The 15,476-nt window shown below is 37.7% G+C and overlaps 2 protein-coding genes across 5 annotated transcripts in view; one reads left to right on the top strand and one right to left on the bottom strand.

Annotated features, from left to right (window-relative positions):
- Positions 1-300: 300 nt before the first annotated feature.
- On the bottom strand, positions 301-9,037 carry LOC140934122 (protein-S-isoprenylcysteine O-methyltransferase-like). Of its 2 annotated transcripts, none has more exons than XM_073383811.1 (3): positions 8,824-9,037; positions 5,790-6,233; positions 301-906 (listed from the first exon to the last, which is right to left on the bottom strand). In XM_073383811.1, exons 1-3 carry the CDS (start codon positions 9,011-9,013, stop codon positions 767-769), a joined length of 774 nt encoding a protein of 257 aa, XP_073239912.1. In that variant the 5' UTR covers positions 9,014-9,037; the 3' UTR covers positions 301-766. The 2 variants fall into 2 exon arrangements, with proteins under 2 accessions (XP_073239912.1, XP_073239908.1); XM_073383807.1 differs by lacking the exon at positions 301-906 and adding an exon at positions 4,230-4,901.
- Positions 9,038-9,322: 285 nt separating this feature from the next.
- LOC140942642 (uncharacterized) overlaps positions 9,323-15,476 on the top strand; it is a 9,017-nt gene continuing 2,863 nt past the window's right edge. The window contains exons 1-5 of one of the 3 annotated variants that reach the window (XM_073391589.1): positions 9,323-9,527; positions 10,579-10,602; positions 13,135-13,204; positions 13,981-14,053; positions 14,872-15,020. In XM_073391589.1, coding sequence (XP_073247690.1) covers positions 9,348-9,527; positions 10,579-10,602; positions 13,135-13,204; positions 13,981-14,053; positions 14,872-15,020 — 496 coding nt within the window. In that variant the 5' untranslated portion in view covers positions 9,323-9,347. Of the gene's footprint in view, positions 9,528-10,578; positions 10,603-13,134; positions 13,205-13,980; positions 14,075-14,871; positions 15,021-15,476 lie in introns of all 3 variants that reach the window. The other 2 variants (XM_073391582.1, XM_073391598.1) reach the window with 2 other exon arrangements.

The following is a 15,476-nucleotide window of genomic DNA, read 5'->3' as shown; positions in this document are numbered from 1 at the left end:
TAGAGATGAGGAACCAATACAGTTGAAATATACAGTCAGTATGCTCTCTCTTTCGGGGGCAGACTCAGTCCACAAACAAGTAAGACGAGCTAACTTATCACGATCGATGATTACAAAAATTCACCTACAATCTAATTCTGTGCTGACGTGTTCTCTGATCACAGATGTGCTTCTATGAAGTTTATTTTCAATGTATTGTCTTAAAAGTTAAAAAATGACTAGAACGCGCGAGCGTGAATTGATCATGAACTCTTTAATTTCTTGAAGGCTTACTTTCCGGTTAATAATATGTCAAAAAAATGAACTATTTGTAAAAAGTGAAAGAGAAGTAGCGAAAAATTGCAACTTCTTATCAAATATTTCTGGTTTAGAATAAAATCTACTTGAAACTGCGAATGTTTTGATCAAAAATGTGGAAATCGAATCAGTGAATCAGCTGAAACAGTGCATGGAGCCTTGCGTTTCCTGTTTTTATGTATTCAGTGTATATAATGATAAAGTCTTTCTGTTTTTAGAATAGTAGAAGAATATTTTTAGCCTAAAAACGGAAGAAAAGCTAGAAATCAATATTCTGAATATTTGGCCTGGGCCGAAAAAATAACATTCCTTTTAAAAGAATAGAGTGTAAGCATCGACGACAGGACTGATCCCGGAGGGCCGTTTATACGAGGAAAAATAACACCCGTCTTAAAGTCCATACAGCAATACACGGGAAGTTATACGTTGTCTATAAATAGACAGACGGCTCTTGTTTAGAACTTAGATATCACTTACATATTGGAAGTAAACACTTGAAGTCCCTTTGAGAAGCGCGGGAAAAAATTGAAGATGTCAGGATTTGCGGCTCGATTTGCCACTGTGTTTTGCTACCTGGCTGTATTTCACAGCAGCCAGGGCTCCCCCAACCTACAGCGGAATCAAAACAGCCTTTACTATTTGCGTAAGTGTCTTATACTAATCTTTTCCCCGTGACTTCCGTTCTTTACTGATCGATTGCTGATTTATGACTAGCGGAAAAGTAACAAAAAAAGAATATTTTTAGCATCTTTATTACGGGTTATCACAGGTAGCCCAAGCTCGAAATATGAGCATCGGCGAGCATCGGCATTGTTGCGTAACATTCGAATTATAATGATTTGTATGGGGAAAAACCTATCGTTTCTGTAACCTACGAAAATGAAAGGATTTAAATAAAAAAAACAACTTACCTTACTTAAAATGTGTGTGACGTCTCTGACGTAAACGGTTATATATAGAGAGAAAACCGTTTACATGAAAACCCATATTATATAGATTTAGCCAGGGCTAAATAATATTTAAAGTTTGTTCAAACAAAATATAAAACCGTGTAATGCTAAGCGGCGAAGGCAACGCCGAACAACGGTGAAAAACAACAATAGGTCTAATTAACAAAAAGGCAACTTTGCACAAATACACTTTTTTTGTACATTTCTTTAATTGCCGTTGTTTTGCATGACTACAAGGTGAAACTTCCAGAAACTTCTTTGAAGGAAATGTCGCACGCGTTCTTGTTCACTTTTTTTTCACTGCCGCTCATGTTCACCTTGCATTGGTGGCCGCTAGCATTTCTCATGTTTTCACCGCCGCTATTACAAAATTTTCATGTCGTTCTTCCAACAAAAAAGCCTTCTTTGTTTTTTCATCTCTCGCTCTAGATCTCTGTCGCCCTTTTTATCGTTGAGCTTCGCTGGCGCGCCGCCTACTTTCTCTATTTCTCTTCTAGCTCTTGCTCGGCTATATTCCAGTTTCGTGGGCATGCCAATTAATCTAAGCTTGATACTTTAGACAATACGGATACAGAAACAGTTTCCACTTTTCGTTTTCGTCTTTATTTACTCTTTAGTTGTGACGCGGGTGGCTATGCGATTTCCTGCCAACATAACCTCCAGCTGCATTTGGGTTGCCAAAGTAAATCATAGGCAATCAGCTCAAAATGCGCTCACATGTATAGAGAAAAAAAAAAGCAACAGTGGTGGTCATAATAATAGGAAATTTAACAGCGTTAAGTTTCTCATGTTTCCCATTACTACTAACTGCTCAGCCTGGCTCGTTCAGTGCCTAACGCGTGAAAAACGTGATAACCGTCGTCATTCTACTACTAGTTTTTGCCAGAATGTCTCAGTGGCGGGAACAAGGTATCAAAAGTAAGCAGTTTTATCATTTTGCTTTCGGGAGAGGGCCTTAACCTCCTTCAGTATAAATAACCATACTAACTTTTTGGTGAAAAAAAAGGAAAATGGAGAACACGCGCTACACTAACGTTAAGTTAAATCTCATACTTGTTCTCGCCCTCAAATCAGTATCGGGTCTCTATTTTGTCCATGACGAAAGAAGTGTGACTGATCATGATTATCATGTAACGTGCATCTTCCCATAAACCATATGCTCGAGTTTTTCCTGTCATTGCCGGCGAAGATACCATGTGAGTTTTTCGAACCTACTATATGATATAACTCGATTATTTTCTCTTCCTAATATAAAGGTCGCCGTGTTAAAGCAAGAAAAATGGTTTTCCTTGTCACTGATGGCAAATCAAATAGGGGAGGGCATCTTACCATACCCAGAGCACAGGCACTTAAAAGATCTGGGGTAAAGATATTCGTAGTCGCTGTGGGAGAAAATGTACGCGGTATTGATGAGACGGACAGGGTAGCTTCCTATTCGCCAAAAGATTATATTTTCCGAGTTAAAAAACTCGACGGATTCTTGCAAATTATTAAGTTAATGGTTCAAAGGTATTCCCCTCGGAAATACGCCATTATAGAAGGCCAGTATACACGTCCTTGTTTAAGGGAAGAATGTACTAAAATAAATAGAACAGCGTTCCTAGGCATATTTCCCGCATCTTTGTTTTGCATTGCAATACTTAAGTAAGTTTATTATAAGTAGATTTCAACTTCATTAGGCAATTTTTGCTGTTTAAGCAAAGGGGAATTCACTTTTTTTTATAAATTAGAATTGAAGTTAGTAAAGGTAAATTAACAAAAAAAAACCTTTCTTTGTTGTTTTTGACGAAGAAGATTAATAGATGGTTGCTATTGGGCCTGTACGAGTGAAGTAAGTACAGTATCATTCAGCAAAAAGAAAGGGATATTTGTCAAAATTTTTGAAAATTCTATGTAGAAATGTGCAGTTTTCTAGCTGGTATGGAGATTTCTTGAGCGGTCTTTGCTGACCGCACTGCAAAACTATTCGCTGAAAGTTTTTTTTACTCGTCATCATGACTAAGAGAATTTTGCCGACATCTGGATTCACATAGAACTCAGTATCCATGTAATTCAAAGCTCCTTGCTACTGGTGACTGTACGAGGAACAGTGCAATTTTAAAATTCAGAGGAAGCCAAAGCCAATGACTTGAAATCTTAAAATCTTTAATGTAATGCTGTAATGTGCTTTTAAAATGATGCCATAAAAATAAAATCCGCTGTTTAGTATTACCGAGTCATCATTTGTTGTATTTCTTATTATGATTAAAAAACCACTGACACGTGTTTTTTAACCAACCGAAGCGTCCCCACAACTCCCGCCTATTAAGTATAACACCGAGTGGGAGCTCAAAATGACACAAGTACGTCAATTAAAACAATGATCTTTAAAAAAAAATGGTAACCAAGGCGTGATACAAAGCTCATCTGGCTTAAAGTCAGAATTTTCAAGACGTCTTAACAAAATCCCTGTTAAAATCCTTCTTGATGCACATGGTCTTTTGTGCATGGTTTTGGTTTTCCAAAGGTCTTGTAATGCCCTGACATCTTCGTTCATAAAAGTTTAAAATTCCGTCACAGAGACGTACGGAATGTTGCCATGGCAACTACAAATTAACGCTGAAATTTCGCGCCAAAATTAAGAAGTAATTTGTCTTCCATGATAAAATTATCAAAATCTTTTCTATCGATTATGCATTCATATTGTTAGGGGAGAACTGATGTTGATTACTCTTGGAACTTGAAAGATAAATCGACCGCCCTGACGAATGCCCTGACATCTTCGTTCATAAAATTTTAAAATTCCATCACAGAGACGTACGGAATGTTGCCATGGCAACTGTAGATTGACGCTGAAATTTCGCGCCAAAATTAAGAAGTAATTTGTCACCCATGATAAAATTATCAAAATCTTTTCTATCGATTATGCATTCATATTGTTAGGGGAGAACTGATGTTGATTACTCTTGGAACTTGAAAGATAAATCGACAGCTAAGAGAGACTTTCCAAAACAAAAACATTTAATCCGCCCTCGCTTTAGTGCAGTATCCCTACTTTCTTTTTTGTGTCTGTTTTGTTCGCAAACTATGTACTTCACACTTTCATTGGTCATTTTTTGTGTTTGTTATCAGCAGTATTTTTCAGCATGATATGTGCATGCTTACATAAAAGATAACTGCTACGGAGAAGACATGCATAGTAATTTTACAACATGCTGGTTAGTTGTTTCAAAGCACAATCTTTTAACAACTACAATTTTGCACAGAACAAAATGCAACCCACATCCTTCCGCAAGAGAGGATGAAGCTCTGCAAACACCAAAACACACCAGCTATCCATTCCTCATTTCAGGGAAAGGAAGGAGGATCTAAATTTTCCATCTATTTTGTTTAAGATTGTTTTTTCTGCTCACTTCTCTATGCCCTGTCCACACTATCTGAAAACTTTGCAGAGTCAGTTTTCGGGTGATCTTTCCATAACCGCAGGCTCAATCTCAAAGCCTTTGACATATGGCACTCCAGTAGCAGGAACCTTTTTCTGATAATCCAAATAATCATCACCAAAGAAATAAATAAGAGTTATTTCTTCATCATGGATGCGATCATCAAAAAATTTCCAGGAAGCATAGATGTAAGCCACAAGGCAAATGGGATTAACAAGAGTGACTTGGGTACCTAGGAAGACATTTAAATACTATAGATAAGTTTAAACAACCTTGTGCCTAATATCCTCTCACTCTGGGGTGAGGACCCCAAGAAAAGTGAATGCTTTGGGGCAGAAGTTAGCATGACAGTGTGGCAGGCATTGGAAAAGAAATGGGAAGGGTGCACATGAAGCATGAACAGCGCGCAATAGGAGAGGGTAAGGAACTCTCCTCTCTTCTCCCTTTTGTCCTGTCTCACACCCAAATCCCCTTCCCCTTCAAACCTTTCCAATGTCTGCCATGCAGGCTACACTAAAGTCCTTATAAACCCTTTTAGACTTTGAGCAGTCTCTCTTTTGCTCAAAGATCTGTAAGCAAGAGTATTTGAGTAGCGAAGTCGGGTGAGTTGTGAGGGAAGAGTTAAAAAGGGGTGAATACGTATTCATACCTTCACTCGTGCCCTCGCAACTTGTGTGACTTCACTACTCAAATACTCTCACTTACAGATTTTTTAGCAAAAGAGAGACTCCTCACAGCCTATAACCCTTAAGCCCTAAGAGTGATCAGCATCAAATTTCTCCTTGTAATATCAGTGCTTTGTAAAACAGAGTAGTAATGAGAATTACGGGCATGATTACACCAGAGGAAATGGCTTAATATTTTATCAGCTTCTCCTCACTACTTCTTTTAGGAAATGAATAGGCGCAACATATGAGAATTCAAATTTTGATCCTAGGGTTTAAAGGGTTACACAAACTGAATCAAAAACTAGCAGCAGTGATGCAAAATGTTAGCTGTTTTCTAAGGCTAAAAGTTTTTCATTTTTTTAAAAAAAAAAGTTTTTGCATTGGTGTTAGCACATGTACAGTCATGTTACCTCTGTTTTCAATTCAGTGGCATTCGTTTTAAGTTAACTTACCTACACTCCACCAGAACCATCCAGCATATCCTGGATGTCGGCAAAGACTGTAGATTCCATGTGTTACTAAAACATGATTCTTGTCCTTTTTAGTCTGGATAAGATGTGTAAAGTTTGATTCTGCTGTTATCATGGCTAGCTTACGCAGTGCTTCTCCTCCAGTCATCAAAAATAATCCAATGAAGTTTAAAATGACAATATTCTTCATCCAGGGAAAAAGCCATAATTCTAAAAGAAATTCAATCCAGCTTGCAACAGCAGCAATCTGATATTCAGGACTGTGATTGATTAGAAATGAGTCCAAAGATAACTTGTCCGGGCTATAAGTAGCAACCATGACATACTCAGAGATATGAAAGAATGCTAGTGAAGCAAGGTACCAACCAAAAAACCTGAAGGTTGAATTACCAAGGATGAGCAGGATGGCAACTCCAAAGACACCACCTGCAGGTTGTAAAAAGCAAAATAGAGACCTTAAATACACCATTTCTGTGTACGGGTACGGGTAAATTAGCTTTACACGTAGCTGTAAGGACAGGTAAATTGCCTCTTACCCAGCGGGAGAAAATAATGGTAGCATACTGGGCAGAATGGCTACACCATTATCACGTCTAGTATATACAGCGTAATGATTGCCTTTTATAAACGAGGCAAACACGTTCACTTACTCATACCCATAGGCTGAAACAGTGTATCTAATAATGTTGTAACAATTTACAGATTATATATGTGACCCTTCACGCGACTTGGGGGCTTATCTAAATTTCACGCTATGCCTATTTTCACGATCCAGGCCGTGAAAGTAAGAAAAATTTTTGGAATGTGAGTGAAATTTCTCTTTCACGCCGTGAACACGCCGTGAAAAATTCACGACTACCGTGAAAATTTCACGCAGTGAAAAAGTTTATAATGGCCGTGAAAATATTTTATGCCGTGAAAAATTTCAGTCACCGTGAAATTTAATTTCACGCCGTGAAAATCTTCCAACAGTCAAAATGAAAATTAATGTAACATTGTTTTCAAAAGTGTACTGTTTAGATGTCATGCAAGCCTTTATTTGCCCAGATGAATGTAACATGTACTGGTCAGTACTTTTTGATTTTTGATTTTCGGCAAAACAAATGAAATCGCTAAAAAAAAGACACCGAAGATTGCCGAAGATAATCAACAACTACATGATTCCGTCTTTGTATTCTCTAAATTTACAACCAAAGTATCGTTTAAAATTTAAAAGAATTTAGAAGCTTTTATCTCTTCCACGAAGTTATGCAAATGCTAGACTCGGTGGCGACCAGATGAAGAAATATGTAACGCATGTTTTGATATTGCGTGATATCTTTTGGATTTATTTCATTTTTACCCTTCTGTTCAGATCGTTGTAACGGCGAAATTTTGAGTATAACATTTAGCAATGCGACAAGGAACTTGAAGTGGAGCATGATAAATCAAGTAGAGTTTGCACGTGTGATGGATGATGATGGGGCTACAAAACTGCAGATAAGATCAGTCACTTCACTGCAATGCGCGTCGACACAGACAACAATTATCCCGGTTTTAGGAATGGCAGTAATAGTTAGTGTTTCCGCAAAGAATTTCGTTAGGTTTCTTGAGTGAAAACCTTGCCATGTGTGGTTATTAACTAATCGTCTCTGACATCGACATTGGGAAAATTTGCAGGTTGAGGAGAAGAAAAAAAAAGAGCCAAAGGTGACCGACTGTTGCAGTAACAGACAATGTAAACAATGCAAATTGACATGAAACACACGCAGTTCCGGTCGTGCATATCTAATAAAATACTTGCCATGAACACATAAAAATATCGACAAGAAATTGTGACTAGTTTGATTGTGATTTGTGGCTTTACAGGCCTGAACACGGAATAGTCTGAATACGCTTTTTTTATATTTTTGTCATGAGCTATTTTTTGCGTGGGATCAACTTCCACAAATTTAGCTTGACGTGACCAGGTATTCTCGTTTTTTTCCAGTTCGAAAAGGGGCGAGAAAAAACACAAAACAAAAAAAAAGGTTAGATTTCATTCACCCCCGACATGTTTCACGGCGTGAAAATGTGTTCACTCTTAATTTCACGGCGTGAAAGTTTACACCGGTTAAATAATCACGGCGTGGAAGTCTTCACTGATCTTTCGCAACATGATCAGTTTCACGCCAAGAGTGAAAAATTCTCGCAAGGAGTGAACGGGCGTGGAATTTGAAATTCACGCCGTGAAAACTCTAATTCACGCACCGTGACCGTGAAAAAAATTCACGGTTTTTAGTGAAATCCATAAGCCCCCTTTTCGCATGAAGGGTCACATATGTGCAAAATTTTATTGAAAAATAATCTTAGTAAGAGTACCAGTACCCCACCAAATATTTCTGTCTGTGTCAGACTTGTGCACTCTTCTGCAGTAATCCCAGTAAATAAACTCCGTGGCCACACACAGAATCATTTTGATATTTTCCAGCTCTAGTTAAAAATTCAACTTTCAGCCTGGGATTCCTTTTGCATTACTGTGCTACAGACCCCAAAGACAGACCTGCACCTCGGGTTTTACTTGAGTTTTGAACATGTTAGCAGATAATGTATGCAGTTATCATAAGTTTATATTATGATCTACAGTCAAGACTGCAGACAGTGGGCTATCGGGCTATCCATACCCCACTTCTTACCAGTATTAAAAGAATTCAATAAAGTAGCCTGTGAACAGGCCTTTGGTCGAGCGGGGAACTGGGGAGAGGGAACCCCCCCCTTTCCTTTCCCTTCGCTATTTTTTCCCCAAAAAGAACCGAGAGCCTGTTCACAGGCTATCAATAAAGTCGCATTCACCCCTGAAGACCTCCATGAAATATGGGTCTACCCCTGAAGAATACGTGCCTATCCCTGAAAAATTTCGTGAAATGTCGATTTTTTCTTGTCGTGTGCAGCATGTACTTTTCCTTGTGGTTATCCTGACTGTGGAAGGTAACGTGAATTTTTAACCGCTATTATGCTTTCATCAATAACGACGAAAGAACTATAAATTATAGCTTACCAATTGCAGCTGCTCTCTTAACTACTGAACTATGTGGAACAAAAAATGTTACAGACAAACTCAGGCCAAAGATAACGCATGGTGTTGCGAAGTCCCAAACTTCCTTGAGTCTTCTATCATAAAATATGATCAAAACTAAGAGAATGTAAGAAATGCAGGACGCAATAGCGACCTTTCCCTCGTAAATCATTTCACACGAATATTTCTTTCTCGTTCAAACTAGTATACTGCTTGATGTAAGACAACACTGTATGTCCTTGGTCAAGATAAATGCGAGATCTTTTTTAGCTTTATGGAAAATGTATTTACTCAAAGGTCAAGATAAGGGAATTGTTTGCAAAAATAACTGAAAATGAAGTATATAGGGTCTGAAATTTTATTGCCAGCTAGTTTTGTAAGTTCCAAATAATGCGAAAAAACAAGCACGCTTACACGACAGCACACACTAAAGGTACGTTCCAGTGCTTTTCGTACATTACATCAGAGAAGGCCTGGAAGGATAACACAGAGAGATCACAAAGAATATGGCGGATGATGACGAAAGAAATCGTACAAAAGCCAACCCTGGCCAAAATAAAAAGCCCTACTGGCAGGAAACGTGTATTGGTGTATGGACAAAAAGTATAAAAGGGCATCACGTCAATAGCGAAGCTGATCAGGACAAGATTTGCAACGGAATCAGTGTGGTTAGAATTTATGGCAAAGTAAGGTTTTAATATGAGCTGAATTAGCTTAAGATACAGAGGTACGCATAGCAAACTTAACTGACAGGATGTCTTGTCCGTTTTCGAGTAGCACAAATGTAGTACGATTTGTTCAAAGAAAAAATAAGACACGCGTTAAATAATACACTGACTATGCCTTTTTAATACATGATCGTATTTGCTACGTACAAGACGCGTGATTGTTTACTGCGCATGAAGCTCCTATGACGTTTACGTGCACTACGGGAAGTCTTTCTGCAATTACAGTGTGTATGTGTGATGAATTGCCATTGTATGGTAAGGGGGTTGTCAATGGGGTATACCTCTAGTTAGTGAACAGTTTCAACTTAGGAGAGACCTTTTTAGTGAGCAGACAGCAAAAAAGGAACTTTTATATAGTCGGAGTTTAATAAATGTATACACAGTAAGTGGATTATCAGTTCCGAACGCCGTTTCATACTCAGATGGATGAATAGCTTTTCACAATATCAAGTATAACCACATGCAGTAGACAGGAAAAAATGAAAATCTATTTAGAAGTCAGAAGTTACTAAAACTGTTTTTGTTTACAAATTTAAAATTTTCCATTCTTCCCAGAAAATGTTAGAACTTTTAACTTCTGTAAAATTGGCCTTTACCCTACAAAAGAGACAGCTGTTTATAAGATAGTTTTATTTTGTTAATGTTAATGTATACTATTATAACAGCCGAAAAAAAGTTGTTATAATTTATAGATGAGACGGTTAACCCAATTTGGCACCCTGGAGAATCCAACAATTGGCATTTCTTTGCAACACATGACATGAAAGCTATCCAACATTTTGGCAATGGCCTTTTCTCCATAAATGTTGGTAAAAAATTCCCCATTCTTAGCATATAGCTGAATTTTAACTACCAAATAATTTATTGTAAATGATTTACTCTATATGTCGCTAATATTAAAGTGGCTTAGTTTGCACTTTTTTAGTACAAGAAGACTTAACTGTACTTAATTTACTCGATTTTATAATTTCATTTGCTTAAATGAGGATTTTTTCTCATTTATCTGCAGACATATGCTAATCATGGCTTGTCCGTGAGTCACTTGTTCTTGTTTTGCAGTATAATAATGCATTATGCTGGTGACTGTAGCCATTTATAAGTATATGTAATAGCTCTAGTTTATGTATGTTAGTTGAAGAGATAGACAACTTGGGGATTAAAGGGAGATGGAAAACTGTCCAACAGTCTTTCTTTTAGTCACCAGTTTCTGTAGTGTTTACAGTCAACCCAAGTCAAGCGTACCCCCCAAGATTCTATTAATGAATTGATTATTTGAAAAATGAATCCGTTAGTCGTTCCCATAACTGGTGTCAAATTCAAAGCAGCATTTCTGCATGTGTAATGAGCAGTGAATATTTTACGAGAACTTCTCTGTATTTGGTCAGATTGGAAATCTTTGAATGGATTAAGCTTCTTAGAAGACATTTACATCAATTTCAAGAAAATGGAGCTGGTAGAAATTTCATAACTGCCTTGCGTGTTAATTCATGGCTCATTACACATGCAAGAATGCAGAGATCAATCTGAAATCTACAACTAGCAACAGATTCAACTTTTGAATAATAAATTCATTAATGTATTCTTGGGGGGTACGCTTGACCTGGTTTGACTGTAATTTCCTCACCCGTTTGCCTCATGTAAATGCACTATACTAGGATTTTAGCATAAATTATGTGAGAGTGGCTAGTTTTAAGCTAATGGTTTCCAGGCTGTTCTTGAAATCATGCTTCGGTAATTTAAAGTCATTGATGATTTGCTTGCATTGCAGTAATTATAGTCAAGCCAGGTGAAGCGTACCCCCCAAGAATCCATTAATGAATTTATTATTCGAAAGTTGAATCCTTTGCTAGTTGTAGATTTTAGATTGATCTCTGCATTCTTGCATGTGCAATGAGCTGTGAATTCACACGCAAGGCAATTAGGAAATTTCTACCAGCTCAGTTTTCCTGAATTTGATGTAAAATTAATGTCTTCTAAGAAGCTTAATCCATTCAAAGATTTTCAATCTGACCAAATACAGAGAAATTCTCGTAAAATATTCACTGCTCATTACGCATGCATGAATGCCGCTTTGAATTTGACATCAGTTACGGGAACGAGTAACGGATTCATTTTTCAAATAATCAATTCATTATTAGAATGTTGGGGGGTAGGCTTGACCTGCCTTGACTGTAAGATTATTTTTCTCAGTTCAGATGATCACATTATTGAGCAGTGAGGTCAAATCGTGGGCCTTGTCTCCTTCATCTTTTCTTATCAATTTATTGGATGGGGACATTAAAGAACCAACACACCTGTTTGAAAATGGTCCATCTCAAGGGTTAGGGGACTGTTATGAGCCTGCAGTAATATTGGATTTATACTGTTGTGGTGATCCTGCCAAATTGGAAAATCTAAATAAACTAAACTACACTTCATATTACATTCGCACAACACCAGACGAATTTTCGACTGATTGAAAATTTGTGCATGGAACCGCCAAGTTACTTGTGAACAGAGCAAAAATGTTGAATGGTCTGTGTGAAGAAAGTCCGGTCAAATTTATCACCTGGTTGAAAATTCGTTTGGTATGATGCCAAGTGAATGTAGCCTAAACTAGGCCTTTCCTCAAATGTATTGATATATTTTTTGAGACTGAATTACTGTCTCACATGAAGCTGTATGTGTTTCTAATTATGCCTCATAAGTACATGTATTTACATGCAGGAAACAAGGGCCCATGTACTATGTATTCGTAATAATTTTCACAAAGTACCTTGTTTCTAAAGCCACAGAAAACTCAAAAGAAACTGCAGTTCCACCTAAGCTGTCCTTTGGGCAGGCAGCTCTCACAGTTTGCTTGCCGGGGGCCACTTCCTGCTTGCCTAGCTTAGAACTTGTTGGGATCCTTGCCCATTGGGTTTCAAGTCAGTGTTAACCCTTTAAGCCCCAATATCCACATACAAATTCTCCAAACTGATCTCTATACATTTCTTTTCAAGAATAAGTTGAGAGAATTTGATAAAAGATCAAGGCATTTTCCCTTAGGTGATCATTTTATTAATTCTCATGACCTAATCTCTTGACATTGTATGGATATCGTTAGGAGAAAATTGACGTTAGACACTTTGGGGACTTAAAGGGTGAAAAGTTTAATACTTTCCTAGCAAGAAAATGTACTTGTCCTGGACTAATGGATGGGTTTTTTTCAAGCCCTTTATTATTAACCCTTTAAGCCCTAAGAGTGATCATCATCAAATTTCTCCTTGTAATATCGATGCTTTGTAAAACAGAGTGGTCATGAGTATTATGGACATGTTCACACAAGACGAATTACCTTGATATTTTAACAACTTCTTCCCACTACTTCTGTAGGAAATGAATAGGGGCAACAAATCAGAATTTAAATTTTGATCGTAGGGTTAAAGGGGTTAAGGAAGGTGGAATAAGAGACACCCTCGCCGGTAGTTATACTTGCCTGGGGTGAAGTGTTCTGACTTGTCACTCTCCGCTCAGCTTTATTGTTGTCATTGCAAAACGTAACATGGACTTAAATTTAATTGTGTAATTTATTTAATTTATTTAGCCTACAGATGACAGTAGTGTGAAACTCAGTAAAACTAGAGGACTTCAGATCATAATATGTATTGACTCAGGTTAGTTTTTTCCAAAGTTACTATAACTCTGCTTTAGATCATTTGTGTCAAGCTAAAGGCTTAAGATGTGTTGTTGATCATCTTTCAGTTTTATCCTTTAAGATTTATTTTTGTTTTACTTATTATGTGGGTGCATAGGTTTCCCCCCAAAATGATGTCTGACAAACAACAGCAGAAATTCCATACTGATGATGGGTCACTATCCAGGTCTGGGACTAGTGCCTCTGATTGGTTCAAAATTTGCTTCATCCAATCAGAAGCACTACTCAGATCTGGGCAGTGATGCTTCATCAGGCTGCATGGATGTGGTCATTTCTCAGATGTTATTTGGTGGGGAAACCACAATTGTGGCATTGCAAAATGTCAGCTGTTTTCTCAGGATATAATAGATCTAGAACAGGAAATCAACGGGAAATCATTGTTGGTTCAAGTTAGCGAGGGTTCAAGATATCGGGAGTCAACTGATAGTAATTTGACCTTGCCTGTGCGACCAATCTGGAGCAAAGGTAAAGCTTTTGGCCAATACTGATCTGACACCTACTATAGTCAGGTTTTGCTTCTAAAGTGCTCCAGGGTGGCATTGTTGCTAGATTTTCAATGTTTGCAGTGTTGGCCCTATATGAAATTGGCCTAGAACTTTAAATCCTTCAGATGTAATAGACAACTTGTTTTAATAGAAAGTATGATAATTACGAATTGAACCAAGGATAAAATTAAAATATGGCAATTATAGGAAGCAATATTTTTATAACTATCGATATTATTATTCATTTTAGAGCATCAGCATCCACCCCTGAAACCTCATGACCACACATACATCTCAGTGGAAAGAGTTGAAGCAGATGACAAGTACGCATCGACTTACCGAGGGTACAATATTGGTTCCAGTCTGACCTTGGTTATAGGCATTGAGTTACAAATTTAATGATGTATTAGTATAGCATTTTCATGTCAATTTGCTGTGTGATACCAGTGACCTTAAGATTTAGATACTGAGTGTGAGGTTGAGTTTAAAAGATCAGTTCAACTTCGAACAGAATTTCAAACTATTTATGTCCCTTCTCAGTCTTTCATGATGACCTAGGGCAATGAGAAAATTATTGGTAGCAAACTAAAATGTGTATACTTAAAGAATAGAAAAGTCCCTCAAGCATCTATTTGTACCAAATCAGTTCCAAAAGCATTTGAAGTCTTCATTTTTTAGTATTCAATAATTGTTTCTGGAAATGTTTTTTTTTAGCAGTAAGAGTCCAGCTTCCAGCTCGATCTGGGCTCTCCTGTACTCCTTTTGTTAACTGTGCAATAATTTATCTATCATTTATCCTCTTGCCATAATAAAATAAATTATTAGTTGCCCAGGGGTCTCCAAGAATATCTTTTATGTTGCTGAGAAGACACAAGGGATGAGATCAAAGGGTAGCCAGTCATTATGCTTCTGTCACTTAATTTGCTCCCTATTTTCGAGTCATTTGAATAATGTTATTATATCTTGTTCTTTAAGCGATGTTAAAGGTTACTTAGGGGGCTAAGTAACTGGAGCGAAATGGCCATAAAGCGATCAGATTGCAAGTGATAACTTGTTATTATTATATTAAAGCAGTTGTGCCGTTTAATACCCATATTAGAATTTATGGATTGCTCAAGATCATTAATAATTTTGATTTCAGCGAAGAGAAGACTGCTAACGGTGAGACAGATCCAACCAAGGAACAGATGCCAAGCCTTACGAGAAGAGTGATGGATATCATGCTAATGAAAAAAACAAATATGGAGAAAAATGTTGAACACTACAAGAGCAATGGGATCAAACTGACAGGTAGGAAATAATATTAAATGTGGCTAAATGTAATTTAGGCAAAGTTAACCTCGAAGCAATGCTGGTCAGCTGTTTCCCCAGCTATATTAGGGGTGGCCCGATGTCTCTAGCAGGGGCACCTCGTGACTTATATACGCAGTTGCTTGCTTGCAGTTCTTCGCAAAGTGTTGTTTCAATTGCTTGCTGTTTGCCTGCCAGTTTGTGCTTTGGTTTTTCCCATCCCTCCCTCCCTCTTGGTGTGGGCTAGGTAAGTATTGGGTCGGTAAGTATTCCACTGAATTGTTCAGTGTGACGGTGCCTGGTGGGGGCCGCTCGCAGGGTTGCCATGGATACCTCCTCCTCATGCTAGAGCATTGCCCGGCTCCACCAACTTCGAAGGCACCAACGCCCAAGCTCATCTATTGGTGATGAGTTTAAATACTTTATAATATTACATGAGAAATTTCTGAAGTTTGA

Source organism: Porites lutea, chromosome 1 (assembly GCF_958299795.1).
Source record: "Porites lutea chromosome 1, jaPorLute2.1, whole genome shotgun sequence".
Taxonomy (NCBI): Eukaryota; Metazoa; Cnidaria; class Anthozoa; order Scleractinia; family Poritidae; genus Porites; species Porites lutea.
Note: the sequence above shows the minus strand (reverse complement) of the source record. Positions and strands in the feature narration are given on the sequence as shown.